The sequence below is a fragment of the Myxocyprinus asiaticus genome, chromosome 13, assembly GCF_019703515.2.
Source record: "Myxocyprinus asiaticus isolate MX2 ecotype Aquarium Trade chromosome 13, UBuf_Myxa_2, whole genome shotgun sequence".
Taxonomy (NCBI): domain Eukaryota; kingdom Metazoa; phylum Chordata; class Actinopteri; order Cypriniformes; family Catostomidae; genus Myxocyprinus; species Myxocyprinus asiaticus.
The window spans coordinates 44,417,334-44,437,818 of record NC_059356.1 but is presented as its reverse complement, the minus strand read 5'-3'; the positions used below and the strand labels follow the sequence as shown (position 1 = coordinate 44,437,818).

General features: G+C 37.9%; 1 protein-coding gene across 3 annotated transcripts in view; it reads right to left on the bottom strand.

The window, feature by feature from the left end:
- LOC127450218 (SUN domain-containing protein 1-like) overlaps window positions 1-20,485 on the bottom strand; it is a 43,508-nt gene that overhangs the window by 21,509 nt on the left and 1,514 nt on the right. For 2 of the 3 annotated variants that reach the window (XM_051714113.1, XM_051714115.1), the window contains exons 1-3: window positions 19,312-19,559; window positions 16,470-16,564; window positions 55-258 (exon numbers count right to left, since the gene is read on the bottom strand). In XM_051714113.1, the coding sequence (XP_051570073.1) occupies window positions 55-258; window positions 16,470-16,564; window positions 19,312-19,323 (311 nt within the window). In that variant the 5' untranslated portion in view covers window positions 19,324-19,559. Of the gene's footprint in view, window positions 1-54; window positions 259-16,469; window positions 16,565-19,311; window positions 19,560-20,485 lie in introns of those variants that run through there. The other variant, XM_051714114.1, reaches the window with a different exon arrangement.

Below are 20,485 nucleotides of genomic sequence, written 5' to 3'. Positions count from 1 at the left end.
CAGATAAGAAGTGAAGTTGGTTATCTTCTATTGACAGAGAAATGAACAGCTGACCTGCTGACGCTCGAACTGCTGCCACTGTTACGCTTGTAAGAGCTCAAGTTGTGATTCGGTGTCATTTCCGTGAGACTGCTGTCGCCATAGAAACCAGTGGTGGTGTGTAGTCTTAAACTCCGGCGTGACATTCTGGGTGAGTCGTACACCGGATTGATCTTGTGCTCTTTCTCGAACTCAAGTGCCGCGGACGAGTAACTCGAGCTGGAGAAGAAAAGGGGGTTTTAAAAAACATGTACATTTAGTTATAGTCACAGCTGGTGGGTTATAAATGATCATAATCAATCTTAAGACACCTGCTATCAGTGGTTAAAAAAAAAAAAAAAAAACAACCAAATGCGTTGCCACTCCTGGAAAACCGAGGAACATTTCAAGCAGACGTGAAGTTAAGAACATTCAATATACCTTGAAGCACTCTGAGGTCTATAATTACAGGTGAAATATGTGACTTGTGCACCTGCCAAAAACCACCCGGCCCCATAAACTGGGCGGTTGCAGTAAGGGAGGTCACCAAGATGCCTACGGCAACACTAGAGTACTAGAGTTCTTCGTGAGAGAGAAAGACGGGGAAAAAAGATATGCCTTATGCAGATGATATTTGCTACATAGGCACAATTTAAATTTGTATACAAAACTATACAAATATTGAATACAAAACCAGCAGCACTTTTTGTAATGTCTTGTGAGAGAAAAAAAAAAAAAAAAAAAAAAAAAAAAACTCTACGACAACAGGTGGAAAAATGCCAATACAAATTAGATCTAATACAATTGTAAATATAAACATAATAATAATAATAATAGAAAAATAAACAATGACAGTTTAACACAAATCTACAATTTTGTTTCATAAGACGGCTACAACTTGTGTTAGATTTGACAGATTAGATGATTAAACGAAAGTACGACACAAAACCATCATAGAGACATTTTTAGCTATAGAATTAATTCTAATGATACAAGTTATTGACAAACATGTAATAATGTTCAATATAAATGTTTGCTGCAAAGCCATGAGGTGAAATGATCTCCTCAGTCAAATCAGCTCTGCTGTCTCGAAGCCACAGCCGTCTACGAGAGCCCTCGATATAATTTTTCAACAACAAATCAGATACAAATTTTTACTTATTGCGCACGGTTTTTACCACCACTTCCGTATTTGACGTCAGCTATGATGCTGACTAAGGATTGGTCTATTGTGTGTAGTAGGCTTTTGAGCAACGAAAATTACCGCATAGCACCACTTAGCGTCCAGCCAATGATATTACCAGTATAACTGGTTTTGAACACGGATACCACTTTAAGTCACGATAGTTGTATGACAATTATGACATTGTGGCAAGACTAGTGTCCACCTGCTTCCTGGGTCATTAATAAACCAGGTCACTGAAACATAGAAGAGGGTATTGAAACATAAACATGAATCTTTGTGTTGCTCCCATGAAGCATTTGTATTATTCCAAGAGTAACTAAAAGCCTGCCACTAATAACAATGATCACGGTTTAAAAGTCAAGCTAAGGAAAAGACTCCACGGTGTGTGGTCCTTGTTAAGATGTCGACTTTATGATAGATCACATAGTACTAGCCAAGCATTTAAGGCTGTGGCCTGGTAACAAAAATGTTGCAATGTTACAGGTATGTGCAGTTTATAGAGAAAGCACAGTAATCACCGAAACCTTGAGCGAGATATTTCTCTGCGGGTAGCTCTAAAAGGGCTGTCCTATTAGGGATGTGCCACGGTGGTTGACTTATCGACTAGTCATCCAACAACTGACTAGTCGATTAGTGGGGTCGACTACTAACATTAATATTTTCAGTGGTGGTGGTTTTAATGGGAGACACAATTCTATAATTAATTGAGGGAGATCAATTGCTTCTTGAAGAGTGTTTTTGAGTGATGATAGATTGCTGTGCTTAAAAGTGAATAATAGTCAGCATGATAAAACCCTCTGCAAGAAGTTGTCTCTTTAATGCTTTTAGTCCATTTAAGTGCCGCATCAACAATACATTACAAGACGATCACTGTCGGACGTCAAATCCTCTGCTGAGAGTAATGTTCCACTTCCAGTACTTGTGAGGTGCTTTACAGATTAAAGTCTTTTGCTGACACTGCTTAAATAAAGTTGCAGTAAAAAAGGTTTAAACTGCTTGATGTCGTGAACTACACGTGTGCCAGCAATACAATCTTGCAGTTCTGCGCTTTTGAATGTGCAGCGAAGATCGCCCTGAAGAACTCCGGTTACATTGAAGCTTGTCACTCTGCATTCAGGATACGCATATGCAGTTTTGTGCTGCTCTGTATTGGAGCCTTTCATATGGTGTTGTCACTGTACCACAATTTCAGTAGTTGCTAACGATACCCTACTGAAATCTGTTTTACTTTTTTTTTTATCTTTTTTTTTTTTACTATTATTCCAGAATTCCATGTTTCAAAGTTTAATTTCATTTTATCATCAAAATGGTGTCTAATCAAATTAATTCTTAAAACTTTTAAAAACTTTTACCAAGTAAAAAGCTGAGTCACTACACCACCACGAGGACTTAGAGCACATTGGGAATTGGGCATTCCAAATTGGGCAGAAAATGGAAGAAAAAAAAAAAAAAGAATTACTTTTCAACGTAATGTTGAGATTAAGTTAAAATTTCTTAGCAATCTTGTTTTCATTTTAATTTTATGCCCAATTCCCAATGCGCTCTAGGTCCTCGTGGTGGTGTAGCGACTCGCCTCAATCCGGGTGGCGGAGGACGAATCTCAGTTGCCTCCGCGTCTAAAACAGTCAATCTGCCCATCTTATCACGTGGCTTATCGAGCACGTTACCGCGGAGGTGTAGCGCATGTGGAGGCTCACGCTATTCTCTGCGGCATCCATGCACAACCACGTGTCCAACCGAGAGCGAGAACCACATTATAGCGACCAGGAGGAGGTTACCCCATGTAACTCTACCCACCCTAGCAACCAGGCCAATTGGTTGCTTGGGAAGCCTGGCTGGAGTCATTCAGCACTCCCTGGATTCGAATTTGCGACTCCAGGTGTGGTAGTCAGCGTCTTTACTTGCTGAGCTACCCAGGCCCCACATTTCTTAGCAAACTTCACAGAAAATTCACTAAATATTTGAAAACAGAAACAAATATTCTGTTAAATTGGGTACGGTTATCGGCCGATGCACATAAAGGGCACATGTCACAGCCGCGTAGATACAGCATCTAGAACATGTGATTAAAGAACACAGAACATGAAATAAACTGAGGAAATAAGAAACACACAGAGCAAACTTCTTAAAATAACAGTCCCTCAAAGGCTGGGCCTTCCTCCGAGACATAGCCATTGGAACTGTGCCACATCAGATCATCTCAAAGAAAAACACACCCATCCAAACACTAACGCTACTGCATTTGAGCAAGCCTTCTAAAATTTCCTAGAAACACTAGATTTCACATTATCTACAGAGTGCATGGTTTCTCAGCCTGAAGCAATATGACATCAGCAATGTTATTATGACAGCTCCCGAAACATCAGGCCTTTGCCAATTTCTTTCTTTGCCATTTCTCACTCAGCCAGGAATGACTCAGCTAGCATTAAACTGAGATTTTTTAATGGCTGATATCTAAAAACCACAAGCCAAGTACACTTAATCTAACAGACCCAACAGTGTACCTAAAGTGCATTTTAGGGAACTAGGCCTATTTTATGTTTCCTGGAGATGTCAGAAAATACACCCTCGATAAAGCCCTGATCACACTAGGTTTTGAGCAAGCAAAATTATTTTGGACATCGCAGCGGACCAGGATATGGTTTTAATAAATAAGTCACAAATGACAAATATTATATTCAAAATGTTACAGTATAACATCTACTCACTTTCCAGCAACAATTAAAAAAACAAAATCACAGCTTTGAAATATATATTCTTTGAATAAAGCCAAGAGGTTAGAGTTAGGGCTTTCCCACCGAAACGGCAATGGTTCTAGTGCCAAGCCTGTACTCGGCTAGGGCAGTCTAGAGCTTATTGTAAACCAGGCGCACTTCAAAATGCGCTGAAAAGTTGTGTGTATTTCACAACGTGCATTAGCCTATGATTGAATATGACAGCTGTTTGGTTAAAAATGTTAACCAATAATGGTTACAATGTAAAAAAATAAAAAATTGTTAGAATAGAAAAAAAAAAAATAGGCCTGTGAGAAATGTAGAATAAACCTTAAGTATTGTTCTAAACATGACGTGCACTGCAGAATACAAGATAGTTTGAAGGAATAGTCCAGTTTCAATACAAGTTCAGCTCAATCGACAACATTTGCGGCATAATGTTGATTACCTCGAATTAATTTTGACTCATCCCTCCTTTTCTTAAAAAAGCAAAACAATCGTGGTTACATTGAGGCACTTACAATGGAAGTGAGTGGGGCCAATTTTTGGAGGGTTTTAAAGTAGAAATGTGAAGCTTATAATTTTACAGTATAAAAGCACTTACATTAATTCTTCTGTTAAAACTCATTATTTGAGCTGTAAAGTTGTTTAAATAGTCGTCATTGTATGGTTTGTTAACATGGCAATGTCAAATTGGTTGTAAAATTGGCTATAACTTTACACAGGAAAGGTCAGTAAATTATTTTCTCACTAAAATCATGTTAATACACATGCTGTTTACGTCTTTTGGCTATACTTGTTAAAATAATCACTTTTTCAAGTTCAAAAATTGGCCCCCATTCACCCCCTCACTGTAACCTTGATTTTTGCTTTTTTTTTTAAAGGTGGGGCAAGTCAAAATTAATTTTTGTGGTAATCAACATCATGTCACAAATGCTGTCGATTGAGCTTAACTTGTATTGAACATGGAATTTTCCTTTAATCAGTTAAGCAGTTGGCACATCGTTGAAAATAGCCTTTATGATCAGCAGGGTAAAAATTAAAAAACAAATGGCACACCTAGCCTAAAATAGTCATTTTCTAGGCTACTCACTACTTACATTTTTATGATAAAAAAATGTATAATAATTAAATAAAATTGTCAACATGTTCCCGTGAAAGACAGGACCTGACTCAACTGAGGCGATTACCTGCACTTGAAAAAGCCCGCTCGGCTGGAAAAGAAATTGCAAGCACGCACAGATTTAAAGACGACTCTAATGTGAATATCCGCAGGGACATGCAAGCCAACGTTTCGGAAATCTGCTTCCCGCACCACCACCGAAGTGATGTGCGAAGCTACTCTGCTCGTCTTACGAGAGGATATTTTCCTGCGTGCGCCACGAGTGAGAGAGGGAAGCACGTGCAGCCTGAGGTGAAATGAAACTTTGTACACATCTGCTCCAGACATCCTCTTTTTGAATAATTGTATTAATTATACTCAAAACGTAACATTAACATGACCGTAATTTAAGGGCATCCTTTGTAAAAAAAAATATATAGCCAAACAATAATGTGTAACAAATGTTGAACAGATTAATGGGGAAAAATATTGATAGTGTCGACTAGCAGCATCAGTATCTAGTCGACTAGACTCGCACATCTCTAATGGTGGTCAACCGATCTGGGGGTTTTTAATGGTGGATGCTGATGCAACCATGGATGGCATGTGTGCATTAGTAATCACATTATCCCACAGTGTGCAGTGTGTCCAATAGTATCCATCTGCAGAGCCGCAGAGCAGTGTTTTTAGTGTATAAATGGCTGTGAACTCTCAAATTATATTTTCCACCAGAGATTTCAGCTCGTGAATCATGGGAAGTTTCATATAACGAACCCTTCAGAAACAGGAAGAACTTAAGGTCTTTTTAAAATAAAAGTCCCACTGAAATGAGCTATATTTAACTGGATGTGTGAAATTGAAGACATTACGACAGAAAAATATTACTACTGTATAAAAGTGTAATATTCAAAGTTGTAGCAATAATAACAATAATATAATATTAAATGGTTATATTATTAGTATTATTATCTGTAAGCAATATCACAAAAGCTGAATACCAGTACTGAATATCAGCATATTATAATTCAGCCATGGCAGCCTCAGGTAATCAGACTGTTCAGACTTCATTAATACTGTAAAGCTCTGTTGTGCATCTTTTTTGTTTCTGAACAAAAATAATTTATAAATTATTATATTTTCATTTGACCAAAGCTGTAGAGTATGTATTTGATTAAACAATTTGATCATAACATTATTTTAAAAAAATGTAATTAAAAAAATAAAAAAATAAATAAAAAAAGGCATAATTTTTATCTATAAGACTTTATGCAGTTCTTTGTCAATTTTCTGTGTAATTTAATCAAAAATGATTTTTTTATTTTTTTTATTTGTTGCCTAAGTATCGAGTTAGTATCAGTACCGAGGTACCAGGGCTAGTATCATACCGAAGCCAAAATTTTGGTATCGGAGCCCTAGCCCTAACCCTAACCCTAGTGCACATGAAGCGGTTTTATTTTGAAGTTGCCCTCAAGTGCTAGTGTGTAGACCATCATGTAACATTCATAAATCAGAGGAAGTGAGTTTTGATCCTAGCTGACAGACGTTTCAGAGGCAGATATTATACGAGCGCTCGACCGGAAGAAAATGCTGGATTTTCGTGAAAGAGAGTCTGACAGAATACGTGCTTTAGAGGAAGATTTACGAGCGCTCCACAGGACGCTGGATTGCTCAAGTTTTGTGAGGTTTGTGAATTGCATCTGTTTAAATGAGGTCTCCGCATATTTGCAGACGGTATATGATAGAAGTTTTATTGATATTTGCATTTATCATTTGACAAGACAGTTAAAAAGTAACAGGGAACTGCTGAGGTGAGACAGGGAGAGTGAAACACTCGAGCACTTTAACATTATGATCTGCGCGCGTCTCTGATATATGGACCGTTTCAATAAAACAGTGTTGCAAACCGGTCTATTATTGTGGTAACACGACGGCACGTAACAACAAAATGAACTGTGATTGGTCATTTACATGTCGCAGACGGCTCCTTCACATGCAAGCAGTCGATTATCGGCACCGTCGCGGCCTTAAACAAATCGGGAAAATTTAACGGCCGATGTGATTGAAAAATTCATAATATCGGCCGATATATCGTCGACCATTAATCCCTTGTCTTTATTTGACCAGATGGTAGAAACACAGTACAAACTTTCTCAGATTCCATCTCCCTTACAAACAATAAGCCAAAGCCTGTGACACAGACGTCTGACAGAAGAAAACAAGATTAGCGAGAACACAGCTAGCTCACTGTCAGATTAAGAACCTGATGGCTCACGAGTGTCTGAGCTCGGACTGAAGAGTTCAAGGCTTTATTTCAGAGACACTACTGAGCGGGGTTAAAATCAGACACAGCTCTGATTTTAGTTGCGAGTTTGCAATCTGAATTAAACCTGATAAAAGACTAGGTACATATATACTTGTCTTTCATTTTTCATGTTTTCCTTACTATAGAAACCTCTGAAACTGCGCTCAAGCTGAGGAAATGGACAGTTTTGCTCTTGGGTCTTTCAGTTTCCAGACAGAAACTACTATTAGAGATAAGAGGGGAAAATTAAGCACTGTGGTTATTCAAATTCAGCGATATCACTTCCTGTTACAGCTCATCTAATGCGTAACACTCTAAATGTTACTTCAGTGCATTGATACACACACACACACACACACACAACTGTACAGCTGTCGAATACTACAGCAGCTGTTGAGCGTGAGTGCAATGCAACAGACTATCCATTCAAACGTATTCCTTTATAAATATTCCTTACATGCAGGATTCCTTCCCTGCATTTCCACCATGCACATCTTCTACAATCTTGCATAATATTTCACCAAATCCCTATAGTTCCACTCCGATGTCTAAATCAGTAGCAGCTATATTAAAACAGCTCTTTCTTGGTTCTTCCTAACCCAGTCTCCCAACAGCTACGCTAATGCTCAAGCATGTACTGCATTTGTGAGCACATCTAATTTGCACCCAAATTTGCATAAGCTCGAAACACATTGCATTTACTGTAGGTGCAACAAACTATTGACGCATAGCAAACGACTGTACGCAACAAACTCTTTAACAGCTTACAATTAGGGATGGGCATTCATCAATAATTTGGTATTCGAATATTTAAGCTCATAAATGAATATTCGATTATTTAAATGAAGGTAATTATTGAGAAAGAGACGTTGTAAAATTATTTTTTTAGTCATAAAGATTGCGTCACCATTAAAAAAAAAAAAAAACTTCTAATTATATCCAAAACAAGCTTATATCATGTCCTGTGTTTTTTCTGTTGAAACTATTTAAACAAGCAATTCATGAAAACAAAAAGAAGAATAGAAAGCATTTAAGCTCACGCAAAGCGAAGAAAAAGAAACCGCTAATGAAGTAGACTGACGCGGTTAACGTACAGGACGAGTATAAACACTCGGCATATAATAGTTATGTTTATATTGTATCTCATGTCATGTTTTTGTTGAGAAAAACAAGCATATCCACATGCTCAGTAAACTATACTCATTTATAGACACCAATTTAAATGATGGAATGTCCCTAACCTCAGCTAGCATAGTCTTTCTCGGATGCCATGTTTGTTGTTTACAGAAGAGTCACGAGGATTACGTTGCTACGGGGGACGCTGCTTTCTGACGAGCTGCACATATACGAGAGTAAAGTGTACACCGCTTATCCAGTACATTTAAACAGGAACACAGCTTTCTCACAGTAAGCCACATTCTCATATCCCGCATTTTTGGTGTCCATCTGAACGTACTGACAGAACCGTTTGCTCAAATGTGATCAACTGTTGTGTCCACACTCAACAGCGCCACCCAGTGCATTCTGTTATAACTGACAGTTTTAGATGCATTTCACTGTATATATGGCCGGCAAAGCAAAACTTTGCGAAATTCGAATAGTACTAATAATTATTGCAGAATTAATACTCGAATATTCCGACTACTCGTGCACATCCCTACTTACAATATCAGTCTAAAAAATTAATCAAAACAAAAAACAAGACTAGTTGCATAATTATCATGCTTGAAAAAGAATGAAGAATTTATATCCTCATAAATTCCCTCATCATGCTTTTTAAACTAATTTTAGATCCAGTCTTTGCCAAGAAAAGGGCAAACAACTAGATGAGCACCGGTACAAGCGGATGACCAATAAGTGTACACAAATCTCCCTTATGTCGATAGAACCATTTACATGAAAAGGATCTCAAATTACAATTTGAAACAAATTGTGCAAAGAAAACTGGCTTCTTTTATATTTAAGAATTTCACTGGAATTGCTATTATTTTTGCTGTAACTGTGTCCGGTCCTACTCGACCCGCCCTGAGCGGGATTCGAACCGGCGGTCCCCGGCATGGGCGTCGGACACGTTAGCAAGGAGGCTAGAAAAGCCATGGCTTGTAGCCTCGGTTGCTAGTGCGTCTCTTACGGCCAGGAGAGTGAGGTTTACACATTGCACAACTATCACATACCAGCTAGCTACCGTTACACCCACCCCTCTAAATCTCACTCCCATCCGGGTCATGGCACCAGTGTCACCGGTCCTACTTGACCCGCCCCGAGCGGTATTCAAACCGCTGATCCCCGGCATGGGAGTCAGACATGCTAGCAAGGCTATAAAAGCCATGGCCTCTAGCCTCGGTTGCTCATGTGTCTCTTCAGGCCAGGAGAGTGAGGTTTACACAGTGCACAGCTATCACGTACCAGCTGGATACTGTTACGCTACATTATCCATAGACTAGTTAACAATAAAGTTTTTCTTCATAGGCTATACATTTATATTTAAATAATGTATAGTTAAAGGTTTGTGGGGTTTTTTTACATATAAAAGAGTACCCCCAATTGTATCACAGAGTGAGGTATAGATATTCTAAACTGATCGGGATAGCCAATACTGAGATTTAAGGTATCATAAGAGAAAAAGTGGTATCGGTGCATCCCTAATTTAGATTCCCCTTTTGACTGTCTATCAAGTCATTAATTTACTAGGAAACTGCTGGCAGAAAACTTTAGTTGTCAAAAGCATTCAGCTCAACATGCCTGTGCTCTATTCTCGCTGCGTTCCTTTCTCTGCAGAGCTTACACAATTACTTTCTTTGTATGCAATTCTTGACCTGTCTGTCACACACCGAGTAACTCTAATTCATCATGTCGCTGTGAGTGCCAGCGACAGATGGCTCAACCGTTCGTCATGCGATCTCACTGCTTTTTACAATGCTTTCTGCCTTGAGATCACGGTCATGCAACCTACTGTACACTTATTGCAGTGTGCACTCAATGGTACTGCTGAAACAACCCAGTACAGGGGTCAATGGGACTGAATTGGTATTAGTAAGAGTAGCGACATACTGCAAGACCCTGACCCTACTGCACTGACAAAAAAAACAAAAAACAAAAAAACAATTATAAAATCACAAATTTATAAAATAAAATAAAAAATAAATAAATAAAAACTGTATTTTTACACTTGCACAATTAAAGTGATAGTTCACCCAACAATTCATTTACTTATCCTCATTTTGTTTCAAACCCATTTGACTGTCTTTCTCCCATGGAACTCAAAAGATGTTATGCATCTTTCTTCTATACCAGGTCAGCAACCTTTTTACAAAGAGTGCCATTTTTTATTTTCTGGTCAATGGCTGTGCCGAAAGTGTGACGAGACTCGCACTGTGCGTGCAAGCCATTCGCGCATCACAAGCCGATCAACTATTTAGCCCTTTTTGGTGAATCGCACCTGCAATATCCTAAAACGTTACTTCCAGGTTTAAATTTATATTTTGAATAGACTTAGATTTTTGAACCCCTCGATGTAGGTTTATGTTTTCTCTTTTAATCGTTTAATGTAATTTTGAGTGTGACTACAGTTTAAGGACGGTGTACCTGTATGCTGGGTTGGAAATCTCAAGGATTAATAGTGGTGTTTTCCTTATTACATCAAGTGTTGTTCTGAAAGCAAAAAGAAACAAATGAAACACGGAATGAAGGCTGTCATCCACACAGTCTGACTGAAGCGGGAGCTTTTACTTGCGTGATTAACCGAATGTGAAGCGCTGCCGGCTCGTGATGCGCAAATGGCTTGCATGCGCTGCAGGAGTCTGTTGGGTATACTGCAGTCTCGTCACATTTTTGTCTGGCCTCCCATTCAGCTCATGAAAACACACTGCGTGATGAAGGATTACATCAAGATGTAGATTGGAATGCAGATGCAGAATTTATATAAATAGTCTACTCTCTCGCCGTCGCTGGCGTGCCAGCGATTACCCCTCCGCGTGCCAATGCTGGCATGCGTGCCATAGGTTGCCGACCCCTGTTCTATACCACAAAAGCGAATGTTGAATGAGACTTACATACTGCCCAACATTTTTTTCTTTGACTTTTATGCATGCAGTTATGATCTCAAATATATTGGGAGACTATATTTAATCATTTTAATTCTATACACACTTCTTCTGAAAAAGTAGATGGTAATTAACTGTTTAAATACATAAATGTTCAATGCAAGTTAAAAGAATAGTTCAATAGGTACTTTAATTCAAAAACAAAGATTCTCTCATCATTATCTCACCCTCATGCCATCCCAGACGTGTATGGCTTTCTTTCTTCTGCAGAACACAAATGAATATTTTTAGAAGAATATCTCAGCTCTGTAGGTCCATACAATGCAAGTGAATGGGTGCCAAAATTTTTAAGCTCCAAAATCCACATAAGGGCAACATAAAAGTACTCCATAAAACTCCAGTATTTAAACCCATATCTTCAGAAGCGATATGATAGGTGTGAGTGAGAAACAGATCAATATTCAAGTCCTTTTTCCTTCACCTTCTTCTGTTTTTGGCAATTCACATTCTTAGTGCATACAGACCCCTAATGGGCAGAGAGGAGCATTTATGATAACAAATGACTTAAATATTGATCTGTTTCTCAACCACACATATAATTTAGTGTCTTAACATATACATTTAACCACTTCAGTCACATGGATTACTTTTATGATTCCTTTATGTGGATTTTGGCGCTTCATAATTTTGGCACCCATTCACTTGCATTATATGGACCTACATAGCTGAAATATTCTTAAAATCTTCATTAGTGTTCTGCAGAATAAAGTCATACACATCTGGGATGGCATGAGGGTGAGTAAATGATGAATTTTCATTTTTGGGTGAACTATCCCTTTAAGCTCATTTAACAGCATTTGTGGCATTATGCAAACATCGTGGTTACCGTAAGGCACTTAAAATAGAAGTGAATGGGCCAGTCCTTAACAGGATTCCCACTCTTTTCAAGGCACAAATTTCCAGGACATTTTGGGTGTCCAACAAGTGTAATATTTAAGCAAAAACACATGCGTCCATTTAAATCAAGCTTTTATTTTGGAGTTTCTATGATTTGACAGTAGTTTCTCACCTCCAGATAAGCAGTTTACTCCATGGCTCATTGTGATTATTTATCCATGTAAAGCAGTTATTTAATTTAATAAATACATAGTCTGTGTGTTCTGTGGACTTCAAAGCACTCTCCATCTCAGTCATCTCACACACACAAGAGCGCGTGATTATCATGATGAGGTTTTTTCAGAGCGGCCGTCTCTACACATTCATTTTGAAGCGTGTATCATTTGCAGATTATTTATTCAATTAAATCAGAGACTTTAGTTAATTATCACACTAGGACATATCACAATTTTAATTTGATAAATAGTACATTCAAACATAAATTTTTGTCCAAATAATGTCATATTCCACGACATTCTGCGTTTTATTGCTAACGCCATTTTTATGACTAGATTGTGTTTTCTGCATACTACATGTGGTAACCGCAGTGTAAGCCGACTCCGATCATTTAATTATTGAAAATGTCCGAATCACCATGCTACCGACTCAGAGCAAATAGAAGAGAATTTTTATTTTTTTTTTAAATCAGTGATCCGACTGTCATCATTGTCTAAAGTTTATAACTGACAGGGATAAAAAAAAAAGCTGAGACAATCACTGATCCACGGACATGTTTTCTGGGGTTAGAATAAGCTAAAAGGACCAACTTAAGCTATTTTAATGATTCAAGTATAGAACATTATCTTCACAATTGTGCAGAATTAGCTGCCAAAAAAGGGTATTTTGTTGTGGCTTGCCTGTTTTCAAATTTGTTCAGTTTCATTAATGGATTAGTTTAGTGACCACTTCTGGAGATGCCACTAGGTGGCGACAAATGAGCGTCTTAAGTGCAAAGAGTGAGTCATTGAATTATTTTGATGTTCGTGACCGAAATTTACCAAGAGACTTTATAGTATTTAAGCATTATAAGAACAAAGCAGATCTATAATTTTCTGTTCAGTTTGTGAACTGCATGAGCATGACTTTTCATCCAAAAAGTATCAATATTGTCCTTACCTTCTCCTTTATTAAAATTTGCATGTCAAATCTACCGACTTGAATAGAATGTTTAAGCATTACAAGAACAAAGCAGATCTACTGCTGAGCATGACTTACCAGAAAAGACAACAATAATAGCCTAATAATAAGTATGCGTTTCAATAATGTCCTTTCGCCATTGTAAAGCGCATTTCACATGAGTTGAGTCGAGGCGACAACACTCACACTCAAAGCCAGCGTCAAGCGGCGCTTTGCCCTCCACATGACAAGTGTTGCAGAAAGCATCATGGAGGGGTGAATTTACAAGCTTGCCACGCAAGAAAGTGAGAGGTGCGCACAATTAACATTGAAAACATTTATTTGGAAGAGAAAAAAAAATGTATTTCATTGCAGAAAGTAAATAGAGGACTTGTTTATGTTTAGGTCTTAACATTTTTTTGTGTTTTTGGTAGGTGTAATTACTGTAGTTCAATAACTGTGGTCTCTGGATACTCGGAAACAATTAGGTAATAAATAAATTATGAGATTCAATATCTCTTCATAAATTTGGACAGTTTTTAAATGTTTATTGTTGCTTTGTACTCTCAAAGACATAATTTGTGAGGCAAAACCATGTGTGAAACACTTTGGTGTGAATTTGGAGGTGAGGTTGCGCTGGCGCATCGCTTCATAGACTTCAATGTATTCGGCAGCACTGACGCGAGTCATGTGGAAGCCCCTCAACACGTATAACACATTTACAACTCTTCCGCCCCTTTCTTTCCATGATGAACAAGGTAAACTCACATGCCGATGCTTAAGTAAACGAACAACATGCCCCTCTCATTCAGTCGGTCGGTACATGTACCAGGTCATTCAGTTTGTATATGAATGAGAAGTTTCACGAATGCCGGTTCTCACTCTGCAGGCACTGCTGTAGCCAAGCACGCGATTGGCCGTAGCAGTAACCAATCATGCAGTCTGGCTCGGTTGGACTGCAATTGCCAAGCACACAAATGGCTGCTGATGTAATCAATCACGAGGGTGTAAGCGCCCTTAACTGTTGATGTTGTTTCACAATGTGCAGCCACAAGCAGTGACAAAACGATATGAATGTGTGTATTTGACTGCTATTCCGAGTCCCGAATGTTCCATGTTTTTGTACATGTAATGGAAACCTTGCTAGCAACACATACAAACCGTTTTATTATACTGAAATATTTTCCAGGACAAAAAATTATTTTCCAGGACATTTAGGTATTTTTCTAATTTTCCATGACTGGAAAACTGCATTACAAAATTCCAGGACACGTGGGAATCCTGCTTAAGCATTAAAATTAGTGGTCGACCGACATGGGTTTTCTCAATGGCCGATGGTGATACTGTTATCTAGAGAGCAGGATGGCCAAAGGCTGATATAAATGCTGATAAACAGAATACAATTTAACAACAGCAAATCAGATAATGCACAAAATTCTAAAGTGAAACAAACGCTTTATGCAATATTTCATCATATTTAAATTAACTTCAAAAGAAAAAACCTTCAAATCAGAAAATGTGACTATCCATTGACAAATCCATAGGTAGATTTTAGAACTGACAAGAGAAAGTAAACACTTCTGTTAATCTGTCAAGCGAACATGGTTATTCGGCCAATGCCAAAAATAGCAAAATGGTCAAATATCGGCCGATTAATCGGTCTATCAAAAATATACACCGTTTCAAATTAATAGCCACAAGATGTAAACAATACACACCGTCTTACATGTTAACATGATTTTAGTGTGATAAAATTGCTTACTAACCATATCTGTGTAAAAATACAGCCAATACCAAGATTACAGGGAAGTTGTTATATTAAATATAACTACACTTAATAAGCGATTTTATCACACTAAAATCATGTTAACACCTGTAATGATTACTAGGCATGTAACGATATGCAAATTTCATGATACGGTGCAAAGCCTCACAATATGATCCAATACAAATTTGTTTTTTTTGTTTTTTTAAAAACCACCCACAAATTTTTCACTCAAACTTATTCAAGGATTCACAGGACGACACCATTGTTTGCCAAATTTGACAAGCTGTAATGCTACAATCTACTTGCCGTTTGCCATCGATCTTCTCGCCTATGTATTGTAGATCTGCTGCTCTGTTTTCCTGTGAGCGTTCAGCACCGCCTCTCCGGAGAGGAGACTCTTCCAGAGCTCTCAATGTTGGGGTGCTTGGTTTTAATTACACTATAATGTGTTTATGTATCGTACATTACATATGGCATTGAATCGTGAGTGTCGTATCATATGATTCAATATAACACAATATTTTTTTTACACCCCTAATGTTTACATTTTGAGGCTATACTTTTAAAACTATGTGTATTTGAACTTTTATAGACTGGCCCCATTCACTTCCATTGTATGTGCCTCACTGTAACCGCTATATATAAAAGAAGGGCGAACATTCCTTTAAAATAAATTACCTCACTGTCTTATTCATCTGAAATGCAGTTTAACTTATAGGGTATTATATGATCAAATTCACATTCACCTTTTTAACCTTATAACCTGCCTGAAGTCAAAAACATTGTAAAAGGAGACATCTGTGAAGCCACAGCTGCATTGTCATTTGACCATTCATCATGGCACCTGACACCGATTAAAAATATACCTGACCATAACTGCTAACAAGGATTTTAAAACTCAAACTAAAAAGTGGACAAAGACAAATGCTTTAACTAGGCCGGCCTAGTTTTAGTTTAAACCGTGTTCTTTGTCTGCAACCACAAACTCACACGACTTGAGCAATAAACAGGTTTAACCAGCCACGGAAATCCTAAAATGAGCAAATTCCCTCATTTGTTGAGGTAGAGGTGCAGTTCATAAAGTAGGCTAGTTACACAAATCTCTCTATTTACATGAAACTCTGGAAAGCATTTGATCTAGCCTACATGATGTACAAGATCTTTCAATTCTGTATGCAATTTTAACATATACAGAGACCACATGTAAACACTGAAAGGACAAATTTGAGGTTGGAAACAGCATTCTAGTTCCACCTAGTAAATTCTTCGTTCTTGTGAGCTCACCTGAGTGAATAGGTATAGCCGGTGTTATCCGGAGTACAGTGCGGTGGAGTATACGTGTGCAGGCGGGAAAAATCCATGGCAACTGGTTGAGCACGCTGTGAAGATCAAACCAAAAAAAGAAATACAGACATCTAAAGCCACACTGACAACTAACGTGTGATGGGTGTGCCTTTAAAACAGCATGTTAACATTAAATCTACACCCACAAAAGCATATATACTATGGGTGTACAGCACACACACACTTAAAAATTCAGCCTGCCTCTGGGAGGAATCTTGATAAGACACCAAAAAGAATATTGTTTCGTTTGCTCCAGGTGATTAAACACAGAGACAGTTCTTACTTTACACTATTACTCTTTCAGAGTAAATTGTGCGTTTTAAGGTGTAAACACTTCAGCCTAAAGTCCTGTCAATCAAACAGGATGTTTTAGATGAAGACAACACGAACACGCTGTTTTACATTGAAAGATATAAAGCGCTCATAAAGGCAAAAATGTCCCTGAAATTAAAGACTGTAAATCACAATTATAATTTCCTTGATATTAATTGTTCCATGATTGTGAGAACTCTGTAAACCCTTAAAATCCCACTGAATGGAATTGTGTAATTAACAAAAATTAATAAATAAAACAAATTATTTTAAAGATTGACGCATTTCAATTTCATAAAATTCCATTTAATGGAATTGTGTCATTTTTACCAAAATTAAACTGATAAATCTTAAAATTACGTTTTTGTTTTATGCATTTCAATTTCATAATAAAATTCAATCGATTTAATTGAGTAATCTTTAACAAAATAAAGAACCCTAAACATTTCGAGTGCGTTTAATTCAGGAGAGTCAGATTTTATTTTTTTGAGTAATTTGTTGTTGGAAAAACGAATGCTTTGCTGTGCGTAGTAATCTGTAGACCTGCAAGCTATAACCAGACCTAAAACTTTCCTCAAGCCAGACATAAATGATTTCGCTTTCAACTTCAATCCAGGAGATTAAAGAACACATTAGCAAGTAGAGACGAAAAGTCAGTTGAAATTAAAGAGTTTGATGTTTTCTATTAAGTGCTCATATTAAAACAAACCTATTCAGTATTTAAAAGAACACAACACTTTTGGATCATGTACCCTAATCTTCAGATATTAACCTGTCAAAGTCTCGACCACTAACAGAGCAGGTGCACTATACACTTTATTCACGCTAGCGCCATCTTTGATTTTTGAGGGGAATGACAACGAGGCAGTGGGGGATACACTTACAGTCTCTTCAATGGGCTGTACTGCAGTTTAAAGTGTTTTTGGATCGTTCCGCGGACAAAACATTAATAAAATATCTGTCCAAGAACATTCAGTATACAAAGAACTCCAGACAACATGAGTTGTGGAAAATCACATGCGCTCTAGGAGCTTTATACAGCTTTATACCGTTTATGCCGTTGAAGAGACTGCAAGTCTATCCCTCACAGCCTCGTTTTCATTCCCATTAAAAATCAAAGATGGCGCTAGTGTGAATAAGGTCTATTCTTAATCTCTTTGGCTAAATATCAGAAGTAGATTTAGCCGATGGCGATAACTAAGGTGGCTGAAAAAGCAGATAACCGATTAACCGGCAGCTTTTTTTTTTTTTTTTTTTTTTTAAACGATATCTAGAGTACTAAAAATCTGGTGCATAATGTGGAACTTTTAACTATAAATAAGCCCGAAACTCACTGGGTGCTCTTATTTTGAAATGGAGACTTGGCTCCGTTACAGTACTCTATGTGTAAGTATTCACCAAATTAAGCATTTTATAGCCTATAATTTAGGTTTACTGATGAGGAATAAAATATCGGCAACCAGGGGCATAGATTCAGGGTGGATGGGGGGAGGTAACACCCCCAATACTCAAAACAAGCAAGTACAAATGTTAAAATAGGGGTCCCGTGGAAAATAGGTTGGGAAACACTGCTCTAAATGATTGTGCTCTTTCTCCAAAAATTCAAGAGACCCAGCAAAAATGATCTCCAATACCCAAGAGACAGGCTGAACTCGCAAAACTTACATTCCACAAGCCTAAACAAGCACAGCTATGTCCCAAACTTTCCACACTAATATACCAATAGGACAAGTCAATGGTGAAAGCCAGAAGCTCATTTTCTTTGTGCAGAACACAGCCAAAACAGTGAGGCTTTGTTTGAATCCTCAAACAATTGATTCAGATTTACGGCTTCACGCACTTCTGCGTGCAGTTTGCATCTTTGCGCTAATGGACAACGTGGATTTGCATTTACAAACACGATAGACGTGCAACTCTTCAGATTTGACGTCTCATATTTGCCCCTTCTGCAACGTGGGTTGCGTTTCAAACACCTATGAGCTGCTGCCTACGTCAATTTGGGAATCGAAGAGGTGTTCCGAACATTTGAATCGACTCGCATTCGAGCGTTCCGAAACGTGCGTTCGATTCCCGACACTGCGATTCAATCGTTCTGAACAAGTCCACGATGCCCAAAAGTGGTATCTAGGTAGGCAGCTCACTAGGTTTTGAGACACAGCCTAGGATTGCAACATTGTACCAGCGCAATGTTTTAAACGCGTAAATACGTTATTGCGCACTTTAATAGTGTTTACATCAGGGGCTTATATAAGACCATAACATATAATACATTATATATAATATATAAACAAATTCCCGACTGCATGCAAGACAATGGAGGGCCGTTTTGCCTTTGCCTGTCAAGAGTTTAGAAAGAAATAAGCTTCACTGACTGTCCCCCAATGACTACCTCATACATCTTAAAATAATTTATTCGTGCATATGGCTTGATTTAAACCATACATAAACAAATAAACATAACACCACTTGCCAGTTTGACCATCAGTGTCTATAATCTCATGTTGTTTTGAAAATAGTCCAGTTGAGAAATGACAATCCAATCCGAGGATGCGCAAAATGTGTGCCGCATAGCGACCAAAAATAAAGAACAATAAAAAAAAATAAAATCAAAAATATTACATATCAAAAACTCAGTAATGAGGCTGTCACAACCTTCGTGGGAATAAACAAAAGTTATGAGCTCGTCTCACAAACACTTCCAAGCAAAATCCCAAAATGGCTTCCATAACAGAAGGCAGACGGATAAAGTAGGCGGCCCCGCCCACTTTCAAGGCTCATGAACTGTCAATCAAGCGGATTCCTTTAAATCTATTGGCGGAAAGACAAGTGCCGCGCCTTCCCGACCTACGTCACAAAGCCTTGGATATATTATGATCCAGACGCGCCAGTTTGTTAAAGGGTCGGCGGAGCGAGTCTGCGTTGGTAGCGTCACTCTCTCACGCCAAATTTAGTTTCAAACATCACTTTAAATTCGACTTAAATTACTTAAGTATACCACAGACCATGTACTTTTACGTGGGAAGAACACTGTATGTAAAAAGTATGCATGTAATATTGTTTCACTGGTGGAATGATTGGAATTCATTGAGTCTGCCTATTTTATTCGACAATTTGACTTAAAGGGATAGCTCACCCAAAAATTAAAATTCTCTCATTATTTACTCACCCTCATGCCATCCCAGATGTGTGTCTGTCTTCTGCAGAACACAAATGAAGATTTTTAGAAGACTATTTCAGCTCTGCAGGTCCTTACAATGCAAGTGAATGGTGACCAGAACTTTGAAACTCCAAAATGTACATAAAGGCAGCATAAAAGTAATCCATAAGAGCCAAGTGTTCAAATCTATATCTTCAGAAGTCATATGATAGGTATGGGTGAGAAACAGATCAATATTTAAGTCCTATTTTACTATAAATTCTCCTCCCTGACCAGTAGATGGCGATATGCACGAAGAATGCAAATGAATTGCCCATAAACAATGAAGAAGGTGAAAGTGGAGATTGATAGTAAAAAAAAAAAAAAAAAAAAAAAAAAAAAAAAGACTTTGATCTGTTTCTCACCCACACCTATCATATCACTTCAGAAGACATGGATTTAACCACTAGAGTCGTATGGATTACTTTAATGCTGTGTTTGTGTGCAT